Here is a 21,189-nt window from a genome sequence, read left to right as displayed (position 1 = left end):
CTGAGCAGTGCATTCTGGGGACGTTTTGGTCCCCAGATTTTGCTGCGGAGGGAGCGCTCTTGATTTTCACGCTACTCTTTGGTACAGCAACTGAGGACGTGATGCAGCAGCACAGAGGAGGAAAAACTATCTTCTCTCTTCTGCTTAGAAGTGGTGAATTTACAGCTCACAGTCTCTGGCGATCTGATTTCATGGATGCTGCTGACACACTGAATGTCCTACTGAGCCCATTCAAAACTTTAAAATGTATGGAAAAAAAAGAAAGAAAAGGAATCCTCGAAAATATTGGCATTTAATGGCCAAATCTGATTCAACAGACACAATTCTGAGTCATGCACATCCCTAGAACTTCCTCAGTCTGTCAACCTAATAAATCAGAGTGTGGCTTCTAAGTAGCCTTAGTGTACCTGGGTCTAACACTGAATATAACAGGAATTATTACTGCTCGTAACGTCTCATGTGATTTGTAACTTCGCCTTAGTATGGCTTCGTTGGTTTATTTTCCTGATAGGAAAGATAATCCAAATCAAAGTTTATCATAAGCAGAACACTTAGGCAGAAGGTAATACCAGCAGCGTGTCATTTACAACACAGCATGAGGGCCGAATTAACACACTAGCAGGCCTTAGGGCACATTGGACTGTGTGTTTGCACTCACCACCTCTGTTTCTGTTAGAGATCCAGGTAAATGAGGACTCACACAACACAGTGTTTATCTGGGCACGCTGAGCGAGCCTCCCTAAAGCTTTCCAAATAAACATGTTTTGTACATGAATCATTTCAAATGCTTGTCTGAGTCTGAGCGGAAGCAAACACAGAAAGTAGCTGCCTAGAACGGCCATTATGGCTAATAGGAATCTACAACTTTCTGGCTGGCATAATCACCCTCCATATTCAATCGTTCTTAACACGTGTGGTGCTGATTCTCACTGTGGTTATTGCCTTCTAAGGACTAAATGCAATTATGGATTATCTTAAGTACTGTGAGTCATTGCACTTTGATGATTGACCATATTTATTTGAACTGAAGAATTTGCAACACTTATCAGAATTGTTGTCCGGAAACTCCCCAATTCAACTGGAAGAAAAGGCCAAAGCTGGCTAGACCAAACAGTCACCTCTTCACACAGTAAGAAAAAGTGATTACAGCATGTAAGATGCTCTGTGTGGGGCTCCAGTAAGTGCGACCCAGCAGTAATAAACACTATCATTTGGTAATACATTTTCGTCCAGCAGTAGAGTTGAAAACTGTGTGTATCTTATCATTTTATTCTTGCAATTCAGAAACTTGCAGGTACAAACACTTTTGGTTTGTTTGCTACTACTTCTCTAGCATGAACACACACTAAATGGTAAAGTATCCACAGCCTCACACACTGTCACACAGTTTCCCGGGATTTCGATGCCTATGCAGTTAGCCATAATGGCTGCCAAGAAATAGTCTGGAGTATAACCATAACATATCCTTATATAAACCCTGTTTTACATACTATTCTGTTAAACCCCTTCATGCTTAGTTTACGATTATTAGTCAGTTGATGAAATTACCACAAACTAATTGTCATACAGTGAATGGGGGGCTTTTAGGGCCCCAGAGGATCTGGGTCCCTAAGGCAGTCGCCCTCATTGCCTGTTTGGTAATTCAGCTCTGCATTTTATGCTTCTTCAACCATCTTACCTAGCAGCTGCACTCCGCGGGTCAGACCGTAAACATCAATGAGCGCCCAGAGGGGCTCAGCTGTGCGGACTCCGCTGAAGAACAGCATGGGACTGGACTCATTAATGCGGTAGAAAACTCTGCCCTTCTTGTCAACCCAAAAGGCGATAACGTTGCCCTCATTGGCAAACTCCTCAGGCAGGGCCTTGGCCCAGAAGCCACTCTGGGACACCAGGTCAGGGCAGGCATACTTGGGCAGGTTGTCTGGGTTTATCCTGGAGGGGTCTTTGGCGGTGTAGCCCAGGCGCAGAGCCCCGCTCCAGCAACACTGCTTTTTAGTAATCTGGGAACAAGAGGACAGAATGTGGCTTTATTGATCAAGCTAAGATAAAAAAAGAAAACAAGAGTTGTGACTCCCCTACTTTTAGGAGCTCCATTCTGACATCAAATACCTTGAGGCGGACTTGCTCATAGAGCGCTATGGGCCTGTTGCTGAAGGTGATGGCGTTGCAGAAACTGGCCTGCCTCTTGACTGTCTTCTGGGCGAGGTCCATGACGATTTGGGATCCCTTGGCGTTTGGATGGAACAGAAGTGGGCTGATGGGAAGGGGCCCGCCAACGCTGCCACACTGGATGGGCAGGCACCTCTTGGGTTTGTGGTGGCATCTGTGTGACGTGGACGGGAACGGGCCACCGAGGGAGTCTGAGGCAGAGAGAAACAAAAGGAGAGCGAAGCACAGAGAGGGTTGAGCTTTACTGTGAAACAAAAGAGTCCTAATTAGGAGCAGGAGGTTAGGTTTAGTCACTGTAATTAGTGTCTGATGTTGTTGTTTCAAATTTGATGAAAAGCTTTGCATCACAGAAAATAACATCAGATATTACTGCATAATCTAAGATTTCTGAGCTCTTGTACTTGGGTTCTTTGTTGATTATTTGTGAGCAATGGAGTAATAAGCTAATCAGCCATAATCACAGTGGGCCCTACAGGGTGAAAAGCAAATCTCCGTGCACGTCTAGATTGCAACACATGTCCAAGACAGAAATTATGCTCTTCAGTTTTTCACATACTGAACTGTTCCCAGACAAACAGCCCTTTAGAAAGCCAAAATGATAAGATGGTCCATGTCCACTGAGAGCCGTTCAGTTGAGCATCTGTCTACACAAGTCTCAAGTAGAAGCCTCTCACTGTCTGGCAGTATAATGCAGTATTACATACCACATACATATTAATAACAGGATCGGCAGGATTGGCAAATTGATTCATTAAGACATCATTCTTGTATAGAAAAGATCGTAGCTCAATAAATACCAACCAGTCAAATAATTTCATCTTGCCCTCCAACTTGCAGAGAAAGGCTTGACCGACTTGATAATTAGATGCATGGCAAGTAAACTTGTCTGAATGGAGTCTGGGTGAGTGCGTCTGAGGGGGTATGACCACAACACTTAAGGAGCTACTAGAAAGAACATCTACTGGAGCTATTTCACAGATCTTCCAGAGCTGCCAGATTAAAATATCCGAATTAGTATTCTGAGAGCGAGCTGAAGTCTTTGGCTTTGACAGAGAATCCTGAAAGTTCCACCATCTGATACTCCTTCAATTTCTTATATATCATCATCCCGTGATCCTAAATGATTTCCAGAAGTTTCAGTATTTGTGTTTGAGCATTCCAGTACTTTGCGGTGAGGTGGTTTAATTTACCTCTCTGTTGTGCCCACTTTCTCTCAACTTGTCTGGTCTAATTTTACGCCAGTTGGTGATCCACATTTCTCACCTGGATATTTTGTATCCAGCAGGCTACAGAAACCAAGTAATAGCAACCGTGATTGCCGCTTAAAGGTATACTATGCGGGATTGTCGGTTACTGTTTGTAAACATGGTCGCAAGCAAAAGTGAAAGCAAAAACCAATCCCGAGTTCCCTCTTGTTTGGCGTTTTGCCTCACTATAAATGCATTATTTTGGTGCTGTGTTTCTTGAGTGCTGCTTATGCTCTGGCACCTGGTTTATAAAGCCCCGACTTCACCTGAGTGCTGCAGGGATACATGCCTGAAAACAAGAAGACAATAGGAAAATCCAAGCAGAGGGCAGAGTCACTGCAGAAAAACACGATTCTTATGATTTACTGCCCTCTTCCAATTGGAGGAACTGATACATCAATATAAACAACAGTAAAACCCGATGTTTACCCTGATGTATCAGTTACCTGATTTTTTTCTCCAACCAAACTCCGGTCAGCTATGCTGGACACATTACAGCACCAAATGTTGGGCCACCCATCCATGAGAAAAAGTATTGAGGGAGAATAATTATACACACATCACATTGGTGCAAGGCTATCTCTTGTTTGGATTTTCTTAACTAGTTTTTAGAAGGGTGTTTAAGACCCAATTTAATGTATTCAAAGGTTATGTGGACTTAGAGAGGTGCAATGGCATCTAGTGCGAGGACTCCAGATTGCAACCAGCTGAAACTTTGTGTTCATTGTTTAAGAGGTTTTTACCAGGAGCTGAATTATCAACAGAGGTCTCTTCTTCTACAAAACAAACAGAACCGGTGATTTAAACCAGCAGAAACACTGAATAAAGTTTCATGTTACAAAGCAGTGTTCACTGCTCATTGCTGGGGGCTGCTAACTACACTAGCTGCAAGAAAATGTAAAAATGTAGATGGTATATCTGGAGCCAGGGTTAGGTTTGTTCATTCTTGACTACTGGAGACACAAGCTGGTGCAACATGGGGATCTCTGTAGACATCTAGTCTCAAAGGTCTCAATCCAAAGTTGTCAAATACCAGTGCTTGGTTAGTGACTTCTGGCATTAGACCCTGATGTGTACCCTGGAAATCCAGAGTTCTTGCAAAAGCACAATTTGAATTTGCTCAGCGAGTCACTTTGACAATCAGTAATGATGCTCATTACCCATGCCCTTGTAGCTGAGCTGCACCAATCACATCGGTGTATCTGATATAGGTGGGCCAGAGGCGAGCTAAACAGATGACAACAGCGCTGCAACGATGAAGTCCGGAATCAGTCAGTAAACATTGCAAGATGGCTACGGATGAACACCAGTTGTTTGAAACGGCTTTGGCTGCTACAATGAACGAGTTAGACTTGGCTTTTTCTCTAAAAGAGGAACAGAAGACGGCGCTCGAATCTTTCCTTTGCAAGGAGGACGTTTTTGCTGTTCTGCCGACCGGATACGGCAAGAGTGTAAACTACCAGTTAGCTCCGCTGGTAGTGCTCTGGATACATTACCCCGTGTATTGTTCTGATTGGTCGTAGTGTTATCCAATTGCGTGCAGTGATATTTACAAAGGCATGCTTGGTGCCGCCCCTCGAGTTGGGCCACTTTCATTACTCATGGTCAGACCCTAAATCTTTTTACATTTGGGTCTAGATTTCCAGGCTAGATGATGTGTTGGATTGGTCCAACAACCACAGACTTTCACCCAGGAGGCCGGTGTTTGCTTCTGGTAAGATTGTAAACCAAACCTTGTTTTTTTCCCCCTAAAACCAACCACGTGCTTTTGTTGCCTAAATCTAACCATGTGCGTGTGTTGTTGAAGGGGAAAAAAACACCAATTCACAGCGTTGTACCAACATGGTGCATTTATTTTGAAACTGACAATGCATGTAACAGGCTGAAGTTGAAACCCAGATTGTCAACAACTAAGACACCAAGGGTACCTTACATGTTATATCTCGACATGGAAAGTCCATGACCAAATGTCGATATATGACGAGGTAGGAGTGAGAACGTGTTGCTGTGGATGAGGACTATGTAGATTTAAGCAGCTCATTCTAAGGAAACAAATTTTGATAGAATGTTTTATTAACTAATATATGTTTGATATTTTGTAGTATGGCCTTTGCATTACTGTTTTTTCCCTTATGCACTTTTTTCTATGTATTTTATTCAATTCTTTGTTGTCAGTTGTTTACCACCTTGAGTGGTATAGATGGCTAACCACACCTGTAGGATTGAAATTGAATTGATCGAAGGTCTCAATTAAACTGTTGTGGCATGGAGTAAGTGTGCAGGTGTTACTTTATTCCTTCAAATAAGAAAGCATTAATATATAAAATTTATAACTGCTTCTAACAGTACTGCCAATGTTTTACAGAGCTCTTAAGCTTAATTCCCACCTGTGTCAGGTGCTCAGACTATAAACAGCTATAACTGAAAATGTCTGAGTGAAACTACAGTTAATATTCAGTTTATAGAGCTCTGGACTCACTCTATACCCACTGTCATAATCACAGGAGGCTGTCTGACAAACAAACAGATGAAAGCTAACACTGTGGCAGCAGCAGATGTCCTGTGGAGTCCTGATAAGACTATGCTGCTAGACCTCAAAAAACAGCAGGCTTTGTGTTCACTCTCTTTCTTTGTCTCCGTCCTCTCCCTCTCATCTGTGTTTATCTAGTAATGACCCTTCCAGTTTTTCACCCTGTACGCGTGTCTACCGTTCAATCTGGCCCCAACCTAGGAGCACTGTGGAGCTCTTTTGTCTTAGGCAGAGCCACAGGAGAGCAGTTGTTGAATGTGGTGCACATGGTCCTGGGCAGATTGAGCTGAATGCATTACCGGGCTCTAAAGAGGCGCAGCTGCTGTGGAGGGAAACAGGCTATGTGTGAATTCATGTTCCTTAGCAACCCCTCGTATCTAAAGGTCTTGATCGGCGCACTCTTTCACTCTGTGGCTATCAGCTAGGACACAACAGATGCCTTTTGTTTACTCAGACACAACAAATGATATTTATAGTCTAAGATTGTAGCTTTTTGCAGCTAAGCTCGTGTGTGGTTTTCAGAGAAGCCATTAAACACAGTGGAAAGTCAGTTTACTTTGTTTATGTGTATCATTCTGGTACATTTCTTTTGATCATCCACTTCTTTCCCAAATATCTTCATGAACAACAAAGGAATACAGATAATTGTATTTGCAGGTCAATGGGAGGATGTACTGATTCATACCCTGTAATACAGCTGCACCGGATAAAATAGAATGCGAGTGTCTTCAAGTGCTTTGTGACATTTGGATCCTTCCTGCTATTCAAGGTAACATGTACGGTAAAGGAAGAGTGTGGTTTTTATGTTTGACCTCAATTACTCACAGTAAAAACAACCTTGATGGTTAACTCTCAACACACTCAACCTCATTTCCAGCAACAGCAGTGACATATTTTTAGCAAAAAATCTCTGATAAACCAGTTGTACTGTATGCTACCTGCTCAGCATCAGCAGACAGCCAAAGTTAGCATATCTAACATAGTGCAGCATTTAGCAGCTAAAGAGACAGACAGATATTTACTTAAGCGGTTGGTGGAGAGCAAAACAGAGCTAAAATAAAGAGATAATTGGATTTATATTCAAGCGGGGTTATACTTATCCATAGTCAGTGTACAGTATTATATACAGTAAACATCTGTCAGCAAGCCCCCACTTTGAAGAAGCAGCAGGAGTACCGACACAGATGCTAAGCAATGTACTTCTGTGGACGGGGCAGCAGCAAAACTCAAGTTAGTCACTGAAAAAAAAAATCTATAGCAGTTTCATTGTACACTATATTGAGAGTATTTTCACGACTTCAGGTCGCCATCTTTGCTCTCATCAAAGCAACCATTAACAAAAATAGTAATTTTGGCTTGCTAAACATGGAAGCTGCTGGTCCACCACTGCCTCAATCAGAAAGTTAAATTGTGTTGCTGTCAATGGCGGTTTTGGGCGGGGGCCAGCAGGGGCCAGTGCCCCCGTAACTCCGATTCCGGCTCCCCCTGTGGCCCCCCCGCCAAGGAGTCAGAGGGGGAACGCGGAACTAAATCGTCTCAACAGGTTGCCGGTCGGACCACTTAAAGAGGCGCACCCAGTGAATCATGCAGAATACACCACACAAGAAGGAAAAGGGCCTGAGTTTTCTAGTGTTTAAATATAGTGTTTCCCATACATTGACTAATTTGCCCAGCCACAGTCTTCAAAAATTGGGCAGATATAAAATGCCTCCGGTAAATGAACGTCACTCTGTAGCGCACCGGCTGGAGCGCCTCCTGAGAATTCTTCGGCTGTGTAAATTGACGCGCTGTCAGAAATAGACCCGGCACGTAATTTTAGCGGAGTGGAGCGCCGAGCCACTTCTAGGCCACGGCTTTTGGAGCAGCTTCTTGAATGGCTGCTATTAGCTCCGGCACCCACGCCTCGGCCAGATCACGCACGCCACGGATCCAGTGGGTTGCCATAAATGGGTCTGTCCCAGAGGCATTCAATTACCAGAGGGCTTTTGAAATGCTCTGATTCAGGGTGCTGTACTTGCAAATCGAGAGGGAGGGAGGAAAGCAGTAATTTGTGCCTGTTTGTGTGTAATTTATTTGAATCTCACCTTTTGTTTTCCTTTCGTTTTGCGTATTTTGTATTGTTTTGTGTATCTAGAACTGTACTTGTGAGTGTGAGAGTTTTAAAAGAATATTTTGTCTGCACATGATTTTAAATATTAAAATAGCCCTCCAGAGGCAGATCAGTACATCAGTAATTTTTCTTTTGATTACTGAAATGTTTAACCACTAATCCTTAGCTGTATTTTAAGTGTAACCCTTCACCATAACATACCACTAGTGTTTTTATCAGTAAAAATAGAACATTTTTCACACATAAAAAGCACAAAGATGTTGAAATCTAGGCATATTCTGCCATCATAACTTGGCTCTCAGAATTCACTAGATTGATGCCTTTAAATCAAATACAAAATTTTCTCCCGGGGGAGCATGCCCCCGGACCCCCCTACACACATATATATCTTATTGTTCAGACTTAGATATTTGACCGTACTTGTATGTGCCCCTGTATCAAAAGGACTGGCCCTAGCTTGGCCCCCCCATTGAAACTGGCCTAGAACCGCCACTGGTTGTTGTAGACTTTGGTGAACTGGAACAAACCCTTCTAAAATACAAAGTCACACAATAATACAAACAAACTAACCAGCGGCCCAGAAGCCCAAACCAGCGGTAGACCAGCAGCTCCTGTGTTAAGTGATGTTAGAATTCTCCATTTTTCTCAATGGAGTCTGGCTTTCAAGAGAGCCACATAAAGGCTTCAGTTCCCCTTCAAAAATATTGCAAATACAGTGTACACTAAACTAGTGTTGATATTTTAAGTCAGGACTTTTTTTTAGGTGGCTTTGTTATGTTTTATTGCTGACCCCTCCACAGCAGTACAATGCTTAGCTTCCGTGTCAGTATCCAGGCTGCTTCTCCAAACTGGGACCATCCCGACTGGCATCTACTGTATGTAATACACTGACTACGATAAAGAACATCATACAACCCAACTTCAAAAGATCCAAACTATCCCCTGCAAGTGCATATACCAGGTAAAACACCTTGTTGCTGGTAGCAATGTGCTAATTCTACTGTTTGGCTCAAAAAAATGTTATGGTGGAGGTAAAATTATTGCTAGCTCTACAGTGTTAGGCTCAAAAAAAACTGTTATTTATTGCTCATTACTCTTTTCAAAAGAAGTATAAGTAATATCAAAAATAGGCAACATGTGGAGGCGGCCTCTAGCACAGGGAGTAGGGTGTCCGCCCCATGGAGTTCCTTGCAGCAGCCTGGGTTGGATTCCAACCTATAGCCCTTTGCTGAATGTCATCCCCATTATCTCTCCCCCTTTCCTGTCAATCTCTAGATGCACTGTAATAAAGGCAATAAAAGTGCAAAAAAAATCTTTAAAAAAAAGGATCAAGCAACATGTCATCCATCACATATCCAGCAAAACAGTCCTTTGTCACCTGCAGCTGTCCACAATAATAATCCAGTTTTGTTTGTTTAGTCAGTGCAGGCTACAGCCATCCTCTGTGGCCGCACAGAGCTCACGTGTGTGTGTGTGGGGGGGGGGGGATTAGATTTTCGTTGGTATTAAGTTCGTAGTAGGTGTTTCAGACTGGAGGTTTGAGGTCGTGTTTTTGGCAGTGGAAAGAGCCTTTGTAGAGTAAGGATGTTATTGTTATCTTTTCTCCTGATAAAAATCAAAGTCATTGGAATATTTCCGACCACTGAAGGTAAGGGTTTCCATTTTCCAAACGGGCTGCTGCTTTGTACAGTAGCCCAGAATGGACAAGCCAAACACTGGCTCTAGATTGGGCCGCAGGCGTTTTCGCATTGGCCACCATAGCTGCCCCTCTGTGATAAAAGCATTGGAAAACACAGATTTGTAACATTAAACTGCATTATTATGTGCTTTAGGGGTTTAAATCAACAGGAGACCTTTGCAGATAATCGGCTCCCGGTAAAAACCTCCTGAACAATAAACATTAAAGGAATTCTAACCGGGAGCTGGTTGCAATCTGCAGCTCTCACCGCTAGATGCTGGTACATCCCTCCAGATCTTACACACTGGACCTGTAAGTTTCAGTTTCGGAAGGACCAAAGCAGCCTGACGCCCACTGGCTGGTCTCAGTCCTTCAATTACCTCAGCAACACAAATCCTGGAATAGCCTATGCTCCTGTCCACAGAGCCTGAGATGTGACCTCTTGATGTAAACAGCTTGAAAATGGCTCTTGTTAACATCAGTCTGACAACTGCCTTTTAGAAACCTCTGTTTGTGCACACAGTGTTGTTGTGTGTGTTATCTGAGAAAAAGCAGCTTTAACAGCCTCGCAGGGGCCATTTTGCCAAAGGTCAAGGATGTCTTGTTATGAGCAAACAGGGTGCGAAGCTTGTATTCCTCTGCCCCGGAGCGTAGAGGTCTTTATCCCACTAATAACAACAATACACGGGCTTGTGTGTGGCTAATACCTGTCATACACCAATGAACATCTCTGTGGAGCAGTAAGCTAATCTCTTACCATTTCATTTGGCTGATGACTGTGGGTGAGTGAGAGCTGAGCTGCGTGTGTGTGTTTTTCATCTGGAGTTGTGTAGTCGTTACTCTTCAACCATCACCTGAGTAGTTTACCATGCAAATAGGGTTTTATAGGTGGGAGAAAAGTATTCAAATATTTGCTCAGGATTTGGTTGGCAAACAAATTCCTGGTTGTGGGGAAACAACTGTAAATGCTGTTCTCCATATGAAATGGTCTCGTAAGGTAACAGTCAAGCTGTATTACATGAAACTGGGTCAAGTATTATTTGCAAATAATCAATACCTGGTATCTGATGCTCAGTAAAATGTGTACCAAGAGGTCTGAATGCGCTGTAACACTTGCAGTGTGGTAAGTTGTGAAAAAATCAGCATATGGAAGTATACTGAGTGAATTAAATGAACGTAAAGAATCATTTCCTATTTTGAACTTTCTCTATTGACTAGAATTTGCAGATACCATTGACCTGCTTCACCGCCATAGATAACCATCAATGCTAAACTTAGCTCCATGGAAACATGATGAGTCCACAGCAGTCAGTCACAACAGCAGCGGCACTTAGAAGCGCAGGTAGCCCACATACCAACCCACTGCCAGTACGTGTTGGTATGTAAAGCCCAGCTTAACGCTCATCCTGGAAGTCTTTAGGGAAAACACAAACACACACACACAAAGACACACACACAGCCTGTGTGTCTCTGTGATCTGTCTGTCTCTTACCTAAAATATTTAAAGGGATACTTTGCAACCAGCTTTGTATCACAACAATGTGGGCAGTGTGTGTAAATGAACTGTGGTAAACTTCCCTCTATCTTAGCAACGCCCTGATCTTCCTGCTCATGTCTCAACTCAACAGATTACAGATCTAACAACAACAACAGATTATACTTCCGCATTTTCTCCTGCTGTCACAGACACAGAGAGTACACAAGAAGATCGACAGAGATCCAACCCCTTTTCTCTCTTTGGCTCTTAAACTCAGACCAACCTGAGATCAAACTGTAAAAACAGGGCAGCGCTGATCAAGTATGAATCAAGATTCTGTTCTTGTATTGCCTATTTCTTGCCTAAAATATCTAAACAGACATATTTTAGTGCACTGTTTGACTGTAATCTGAGAATTTGTGAACATGAAGCAGATAACGTGCTGTTTCCTGAGCACAGACATACACATGTACATAAAGACGGACTGCAGTATACAGTAGGTCATGAACCCTGACCCCTCGGTGTTGAAGGATGGGACATACTGTAGGCCAAACTAAAAGATCATCATACACGCCAAATAAAATTTTCCTTGGTCAAGTGTTCTTTTTTCTTACTGTTTGGTTTGAGCTAGTTATTTGATGCCATAAAAAGGAGGTTTGATTTATGACAGCTATATGTACCAATCATGGACAAAGCTACCATGATGGCACTCACTGGTGGACTGCCATTCTAAAGCCTTGAGTTTGGAATTTCAGCAGTCGCCATCTTGGCTTTTTTGGAGCCAGAAGTGACCATATTTGGAGGAGAGGTTGGAGCTGTGGAAGAGTGAAGGGTGGAGCTTACTGAGAAGGAGAAGGACATCATCTGCAGACAGCTTGTCACTCAAGCAGCCCTGTCCTTCAATATGCGGAAATTTGGGCCTTCATAAAATATACTAGAGTGAGTTATAAAATAATTCACCCTTGTTTAGTTGTCATGAATGTTTAAATTAGCTATAGAGACAAAAAGCTTTTTCGTACTAGGCTGTCAACATGTTTATTTCTGCTGTAAAGACAGGCAGTTTAACATGGGGATCTTTAGGGATTTAATCTGTTTTGGAGTCAGCCTCAAGTGGTCATTCAATGAACTGCAGTTTTTAGCACTTCTGGCCTCAGAGGTTGCCACTTGGTGCTGATCAGTGTGCCCATGATCAGTGGCGCCACTTGTGATTGGTCAGACTTGTGTATGGGCAGGACCTTGATACTGCAGAGATCTCTATTGCGCAAACTCTAGCCCCTTTTACACTGCCAGATTTTCCGCGAATGTTGGGCCGTGTTGCCGGCAAGGTGCGAGCGTTTAGACACACAGAGCCGGATTGGCAAGTTGATCCGAGGTGCCCAATTTTCCGCGGAAAAGCATATTGGCGGAACCTTTTTGGTTTAAAAAGAATGAGGCGCCCTTCCGCAACGGGAGGGGCTGTTGAAGACTTGTGGGAGGAGCTGCTGATGACGCCACACGTGCAAGCCACTGGCAGTGGACTAACAGGAAACAGCTGATAGCAGGAATTAGCGAGGAGCTAGTAGCAAGAGGGAAACGCAAACCTGACAGACAATGTAAAGATCAAATGGTCAGATGACGGGGACGGTGAAGAACGGGCCGACTAATGAGAGAATCGCTGAAGGACTGACCAGCTGCAGCTTCCCTCCCACATCACTGTTTACGTCACACGCTGAGCTGCACATTTTGTTACTTGCTCACGCTCCCCATTGCCCCGAAAAAGGCGCATTCTGTATAAAAAGTAGGTAGGCAGCATTTTGCCGCACTCCTTGATTTTGTTTTTATACTGCCAATGCTGAAAAAAGACTGATTGGACTTTCCTGCAAATTTGCACAGTTCCTATCTAAAAAGGGCTTCTAATTCAAAATGACTTCACTAAAGCAAGATGGCAGCAGCTGTATCTAGAATAATTTGGCCTCAAGTAGGAGGAAGTGGAGACACAAAGTGGAGGCCCAGTTCTATGAAAAGACCGTCTTTCCAGCAGTGAAATACTTCTTTAAGCCTTTTGGGAATATGAAAGCATGCAGCCCAGTGTTGGGTGTGACACAAGATAACAAATTCTTAAATGTTTGGAATGTTTCAAATAAATCTATCACTGTGTATTCATGAAGCCATTAGTGTAAATTAATAATGTACTGCTGTACTTAAGACCAATCACCAAAACACTCTGTTAAGAAAACATATTTTGCATTATTCTCAGGCCATGTACACTGTTATGCTTTAACAATAATTTTGTTCTCCTGGAATAATTGAAATCATTACCATCTCATTAAATAAAAGCGTGAATGTCCCCTTTTACAAAGATTACCAGTGTAAATTGTTACTCTTAAGTTCTTTATTTGATTTTGCTCTGCCGGGATCTGTTGACAGTGTCATTTACAACACCACCAACAAGCCTGGAGGGCAATGACAAACAACGTCTTAATGATGTTTACATAGCAGTGTCTGGATGATGTATTCAGTCCCACTGACTCATGACAAAATGGCATTCCAGCCTGATGTAACACCAACTGTTAATGAATCACACAGTAATAGTGACGATTAATCACACAGATTATCATTTAGACTTAGATGCATAAAAATACAGCTCAGGCAGGGTGTCTTTATGTGCTCAATACACTCCCAGCTTTTATACGGTGCTTTTACATCACAGCTAGCAGAGTATTACATTTCCTGTTCCTCCAGTTCCTTGCATGTGCGTTTATACATGTGTGACAGATGCTACGCAGATACAGAGTGTGAAACCCAATAGGCTGTGTGTGGTTCAATGACAGGGAGGCTACCACTGTGGCAGATAACAGTAACTGTAGCTGCTATTCTACCTGGGGACAGGTACCCACAGGGACTCATTACTGACTCATCAGTCATTATGTTGCTGTTGACCACAGGGCTTGACGTGCTCCTAGGCAACATCATGACAAATCTTTTGGTCCTGTGTTGATGCATTGATAGATGATGCGTGCCTATGGTAATGTTGCATGATGGGGGGTTTCCATATTGACAGTCAAAGCAGCATCAGGTGATCCTGTAATTTAAAACTGTTTACTTGACATTAGCTGCCATTTGATGGCTGCTTTTTTTGCATTATGCTAGCTAACACTGTAACAGCCTACATATTAAGCTGACCTGCCCTTTAGTTTCATTCATCCTGACATTGTTTTCATGTTTATCAGGTTTATCTGTAGTCCAGCAGCAGATTAGGTTTTAAAAGGAATTTGCATGATCTCACAGATGTCTACTTTCTGCCCTAAATTATAAAATGTTTGCCTCAAGCAAACCAAAAGTCCAACATTTCCACACACCAGCTTACAGTTTACATACTACTGCTGCATCTACCGATTATTTTCATTGCTGATTAATCTGTCGGCTAGTTTCTTGATAAATCGATTAATTGTTTGGTCTATAAAGTGCTGGAAAATGTCCATCAGTGTTTTCCAAAGCCCAAGATGACGTTCTTAAATGTCTTGTCTTGTCCAGAAACCAGAAAATATTCATATTTAGGAAACTGAAATCAGAGAATTGTGACTTTTTTTCTTAAAAAATACTCATACCAATTAATGGATTATCAAATTAGTTGCTGATTTATTTCGTACTTGACACCTAATCCATTAACTGATTAATGGTTGCAGCTCTATTACTTACATACAGCAGGTCTGTTGCAAAGCCTAAGGCAAATGTGTTGTTTGCAGACTGAGTGAGTAGAAGTTACAAACCGCTGCTGGGTAACAGGTAAAATAAAATAACATTTAGACTTTCCCTCCTATGTGGGAAAGGGGGTGTGACCGAATCACAAAATAATGTACTGTACAGAGTGCAACCGATGTAATTTCAGTTGAAACTCAAGCTGTTGTTGCTTGGAGCAGTTTTCCCACAACAAAAGCAAGAATATGGTGATTTAATAGTTGTTATTTTGTCAGGTCCTCTGGCAACAACCTGCCCTGCTGTGTTGTGGTAAGAGGACTTGTGGCCATTTTTATGGCAACTTCCTGTCACGACATTTCATAGATGTGGCTAGGTGTCTTGCTGGTTGATGTCCCCGTTCCTAATCATGCCTTAGTTTTCATTGCTGCAGCTGCTTTTCTGACTGAAGAAACAGCTGTGTATGAGCATGTTAGACCTATTTAAATTGCAAAACAAATAAGCTGTTGGTGGTGAATCAGAGGTCTGAATCACCAATGAAAAGGCTAAGATCTTTTGTGTTTGCTTTATTGCAGGGCTGTAACTAATAATGATCAGATCATTAGTCTAACGTTTCTTTTTCCGATCAATCATTTGGCCCATAAAGTTTGAACTGCAGTGAAACAGAAAAGTCTTGTGACTGAAAAATGTCAATCACAAGTTCCTCTGAATTTCCCAAAGCGATGTCTTCATATTGCAAAGTTTTGCTGTAGCAGGCCGCCACATACAGGGGACATGGATTGAATGTAGGGATGGACGAGGACAGGACAACTCAGGGAGGGACATACAAGGAGCAAGAAGAGAGGAGGCAACATGTAGAGGCAAGAGGAGAGAAGGAGAGGGCAGAGAAAGAAAGAAAGAAAGAAAGAAAGAGACAAGCTTCCAAAGAATTTCTAATGACAGGATGACTGAATGGGACCTAATTTAGCCTGTTTCAAATTCAAGCCTTGGTTATACTTTAAATGTTAGGTTAGTAGGAGAAAATGACTTTAAAACTGTGTTTAATACAAATTTTCTTCTGCTATTGATGGTTCTTAATTAAATGCGACAATATGCTGCGTTCCAAGGTCTTACATAATGTTACATCAGATTTAATGTTGGGCATTTTTCACTGTTTTCTAATGTTTTATGGAGCACACGATTTAACAAGATAATAATCTGTAGATTAATCAAAAATAATTGTTTGTTGCAGCCTTGGGCTTACATGATTAAAGATATACTATGCAGGATATTCCTAAGAAAACAATTTATAGACTCATACAACATTAATCCCTCTCAATTACGAACCACAAGAAGTGTGTGGTGGTGTGTTTATCTGCAGACACTCTGCCTGTATTATCTTATTATCTTCTAATTTAACTATGGTCAGGACATTTCTGGGCCCAGTGCGCAGGACTTGAAAAAGAAGGTGCCATACTAGATGCATTACTCCATGCATCCAAGAGGATGCAACAAAAATCACGGACACTGTGCCAGAAAAACTGCAAATATAGCAATGGAGTGTGAATCTGAGGTTCGCTTTTACTTTCTCGATTAACTCTACTCTCTCTTCTCTCTTTGGCAATAATGTTAACAGCAAGGGTGTCAAACTCATTTTAGTTCACAGGCCACATACAGTCCGATTTGATCGCAGGTGGGCCGGACCAGTAAAACCATTGCATTATATCTTAAAAATAACAACCACCTCCAAAACACGTCCAAGAAGTTCGTTATAAAAACGCTAACCCATTTACATGTTTGGTTGGTCGACAACTCACTGTCATTACATGTGCATTTTCCTGTACATGTCCACTCCTGTGTAGTAGTCCTGACATCACCACGCCAAACTGAAGTGGAAGAAAAGAACTGTTTTCCGGTCGGGGTGGAAAAACCTCTGAAGCAGCATTTTACATGAAGAAATTGCACCCGAAACCTGGCACATCTTAACCCTCACAAGTGCATCACTATTAGGTGTGCAAGGTTCATCCAGTGGGCCGGTTTTGGCTCCCTTGGGCCATATGTTTGACTCCTCTGGTTTACAATAACCTACAGTTCCTGCACAGTCTACCTTTATTTGCTAATCAGAATTGACGTCTTTAAATTTTCTGTTCATCAATCCTTTCACCACAACTGTATTGCATAACAACACACAAAAATAACAAATACATATTACAAAATACAGTTATGAGCAGTAGACTGACTAGTCTTTATACCTAAAGGAACATCTCTCTCTAGTTTCCTGGTTTACCCCACTGTAGAGACACCGCACTATTAATAATTTAAACCACGATGACCTGGCAGTGAAAGGTGAGACAACAGAGATGATGAATTTCGGCTGACATCATCCACTACGGCCCACTAGTCCTCCCGCTGTTACAGCATTCTCTTCACGAGCAGGATTACACAACAGTAATCAATAAGTAATAATATGGTGAGGCCGCATACAGTGGAGCACAATGTAATCCAATGATGCTTCTCTGGCAGTGAAAGAGAGCAGGCTGATGGGGAGGCGTAATGATATGCAGTGTGTATTGACTGAAAGCAGGCAAGATGCTATTCAGCGCTGGCTGGGAGTCATTATGTGGGCGCTGCCTTGAAGGTGACCTGTCATGAGGATAAGGATGAAAGGGCTGGTTGCAGACACACACACACACACACACACACAGACGCACACACAATGATTTTAATGCTTGCTGGACAAAGGAAGGTTTGGGTTGCACATATGTCTGTGTGTACATGTATACGTGTGCATCCTTAGCTACCCCCTGAGTAGGTAACCAACTGTTGCCTCAGAAAACACGGCTGAGGAGGGGGAAGTAAGAATTATATGGACGGCACTGACACGCACTCTTAACAATGCCACCTGACCCTGAGACATGTGTTTATGTCACTCCATAGCAACTGTTCAAGCCTGACTGAAGCTCTGTCTTTCTAGCTCATGCTCTCCTTCACACAAAGAGAAAGGGGTGATAAAAAAAAGGAAATATTTTTGAAGGCAGCTGGTGGTCTGTATGCTGTATTAAATATCAGATGCCTTTATTTGGCGTTCAATAACCTGAGGCATATCCCGTGATATTACTGTGATCTGATCTGATCCAAGGCAGCTAAGAAACTTTGTTAAATGTCTCCTCAGCTCTGTCCCCGCTTTGCATTTGGATACAGAATCCAATTCACATCGAGTGGAGCCAGACGCTCCATCGAATCAGCCTGTGCAGCCTCAGACACTGGCCCACTTTCAGTCAATCGGGAGCACAGAAGTGGAGCTCCCACATACTCGGCAGACTCAATTATGCAACCAACTCTGCAAACACTGTTTGGATGTGCTCTGATGCTTCACACCTGAGAATAACAGCCTGCAGAGGTGCAACTTTAGAAAGCATAATCTGTTCCTCAGTAAGTCACACCTTTCTCTTACCGTCATGTAAACAGTGAGTACGTAATGAGTAGCGGTGACAGTTTTCTGGATAATAGATCTCACTTAAGGTAGTTTCAGTTCTTCACCAGCTGCATCTCCCAAAAGCACAAATATGGAGGTAAACATCACTGGAAAGGTTCAAATATGATATCTGATTTCTTAATTTCTCCTCTATCTGTTCAGTTCCAGAAATAAGCAGCAGAAGCAATCAGATGCTTTCTATCAATGGCTGTGGGTCACCATAGCAACGCTTGTACTTTAATGTTAACCCACTCTTCTTCTCACTGGACTAACAGACTTTTTTTCCATTCACTTGCAAACACAAGTTAGCGATGATTATCACACAGTTTTACTGAATATTTGATTCTATTTGGTCTATTAAAGCTTTGAGCAGCCCTTTGTATATGAATAACTACGCATGGTTATGAATGACTGGCTGTTGCTATGGATATTTCACATCCGGTCAAATCACTCTGCAGGGACAATTTAGGTCAGTCGCTCAGTATCTTGCTGAAAAACATCAAGAAACGACATCTTTATTGTTCTGATTGCAGCTTCTTTTGAGAATAATAGTTGTAGTCATGGTTACAGGCATGTTACTTTGCACATCACTATGAATGAAGTTTAAATGATAGATTCTACTGAAATACTGTATTTTGTCAAATTACTGATTTCATTCCCAATAAGTGATGTAATAAGTGGGACTAAGTACAGAGAGAAGACATGGCAATAATAACCAGCTTGCTGTGTATTTTTACCTTAAGAGTCAAATAATAAATGCTAATGGAGTTAAGGATGGAGGTCAAGCAATGCACATGCATTGACATGTAGCCTATGTGAACAATGCAACTGAATATGTAGTGGTGATATTAGTTGATGGAAAATCATCATCATGTGACACTGGGGACAGAATTATAGAGAGGAAATGTTACTCTGTACGCGATGGGACAAAATTTTGGTATCGGAAGCATTCTGGTTTCCATTTGTAGTCGGTTTGTAGTCCGACTAGTGTCAACCAATCAAGTTTGAACAGCAGGTAAACAGTCTGTTTGGAGAAGCAGAATGTAAATCATCTCATGTTTTATTAGCTGTTTTAACACAACTGCATTCATATGCAGATATCTGTTTACAGAGATTAGCCAAAATTACTGGCTCTCAGAGGACAAAGTCTTGGCCAAGATATCCACTGGCCACAGCCTGAAATATTGGCCTTGCCCCCAGCTTTATCGCCATCAGACAAGAGCCGATGAGCTCTGAGATTAAGGAAATGTTAACAAGACAAAAGTACACCGGTGTGGGTTAACCAGACAGTAAGGTAAGAGGCTGTTTCTAAGCAGGCATTGTGGCTGTGCCCAGGTGCAATTAATAGCGGTAATTAACGAGTCCAGGGAGGCACTAAAAATAATTGGTACAGGTGCAACAGCTACGCCATGGATGTCTTGCATGTAGGAGAACAGAGATGAACTAATTAACAGCAGTAGAATCACCAAACTTGGCAACATAAAGGGATGGTCAGTTGCATTTGTAAACAAAATGGTAGAGGCTTCCTCGCTTATTTACATTAAGATCAAGATCAAGCTCAAGATTAACTTAATGTCTCACAACATGGGAAACTTGTCATGGGCCCCACACCCATACTGCAGCCATAGAAATACAACATGCAACATAGAACACAGACAAATCAACTTTATATCCAACGTAGCAATAAGAAACACAAAAAGATAAATAAATAAATAACATTATATGCTAAAAATATAAAAATGCAAATCAGCAAATTGTCATAATCCAATTAATATTTAGAAGCTTTATAGACAGAAGTATGAATAACCTTTTAAATCTGTTCAATCTGGAACGAGGCACTCTAAGGATGCATTCATACTGGTGCTATTTGGTCCACTTTAAATGAACCCTGGTCCGCTTCCATGGATAGTTCGGTTCATTTGAAGTGGTGTGAACACTCATTCAAACTCTGGTGCAGACCAAATGAGTGAACCCTAGTCCGCTTGAAAACTGGGGGTCTTGGTTCACTTTGCAAGTGAACCCTGGTGCGGTTTGCTTACAGTGGAAAATGCAAATGGACTATCCATTGAACCAAAGTCCAGTAGGATTGAACCAAAGTTTCGGTCCTGGCCAATCAATGAGCCAGGTTTTCTTCTTCCTTATGCTTTTATTCTTCCTGGTCAGTGGTCGTTTTGGGCAATACCGCCCCCAAACGAGCAGCTGTTGTACTGTGTGACATTGCCCAGGCGGTTTGGTTCGCTTTAAAATATGCAGTGTGAAAGTGAACTGAACCAAATGAAATTTTTCGGGCATTTTTTGCCCAATTGAACCGAGTCCCCCAGACTGTCCTGGTGTGAATGCGCCCTAAGTCCCCTACCAGAGGACAGCAGCTCGTACTCTGTATGCAGAGAAGTCACTGATGATCTTATAGGCTTGACTTAGAGTAGCCAAGTAGCTACGATACAACCCAATCCCATTAGAACTGTGTGGCAAGAAAACAGCTTCAATCTCTCTGCTCTTTAGACGTGGCTTACCTACTGTATGTACACAAATACATTGCTCAGATTCTTGTCTTGACAACAAATACTTTTAGAAATAAGAGAGCCAGATACCACTGATCCATCTGCATTCAGTTTTCTATCTGAAAATAGCCTCACCGGTAGAGTTCAGTGCTTTTATGCAAAATACACACCTGCTACACCTGAATGATAGCAAATGGTATCAAAAATTGGCCAACTGTTACAGAGTGACAATCTCTATTACTTCCGTAGGATCCTACCATGTTTTAAGCCCCAGGGATTTCTGTAGAGGTTTTATATAAACTAGGAATGTTTAATGTTAGTATTTACATGGTGAGCCAATTGGGTAAT

General features: G+C 42.1%; 1 protein-coding gene across 2 annotated transcripts in view; it reads right to left on the bottom strand.

Annotated features, from left to right (window-relative positions):
- neurl1aa (neuralized E3 ubiquitin protein ligase 1Aa) overlaps positions 1 to 21,189 on the bottom strand; it is a 98,706-nt gene that overhangs the window by 33,222 nt on the left and 44,295 nt on the right. For both annotated transcript variants that reach the window (XM_033623137.2, XM_033623138.2), the window contains exons 2-3: positions 2,110 to 2,360; positions 1,679 to 2,000 (exon numbers count right to left, since the gene is read on the bottom strand). In XM_033623137.2, coding sequence (XP_033479028.1) covers positions 1,679 to 2,000; positions 2,110 to 2,360 — 573 coding nt within the window. The remainder of the gene's footprint in view (positions 1 to 1,678; positions 2,001 to 2,109; positions 2,361 to 21,189) is intronic.

Source organism: Epinephelus lanceolatus, chromosome 3 (assembly GCF_041903045.1).
Source record: "Epinephelus lanceolatus isolate andai-2023 chromosome 3, ASM4190304v1, whole genome shotgun sequence".
Taxonomy (NCBI): Eukaryota; Metazoa; Chordata; class Actinopteri; order Perciformes; family Serranidae; genus Epinephelus; species Epinephelus lanceolatus.
Note: the sequence above shows the minus strand (reverse complement) of the source record. Positions and strands in the feature narration are given on the sequence as shown.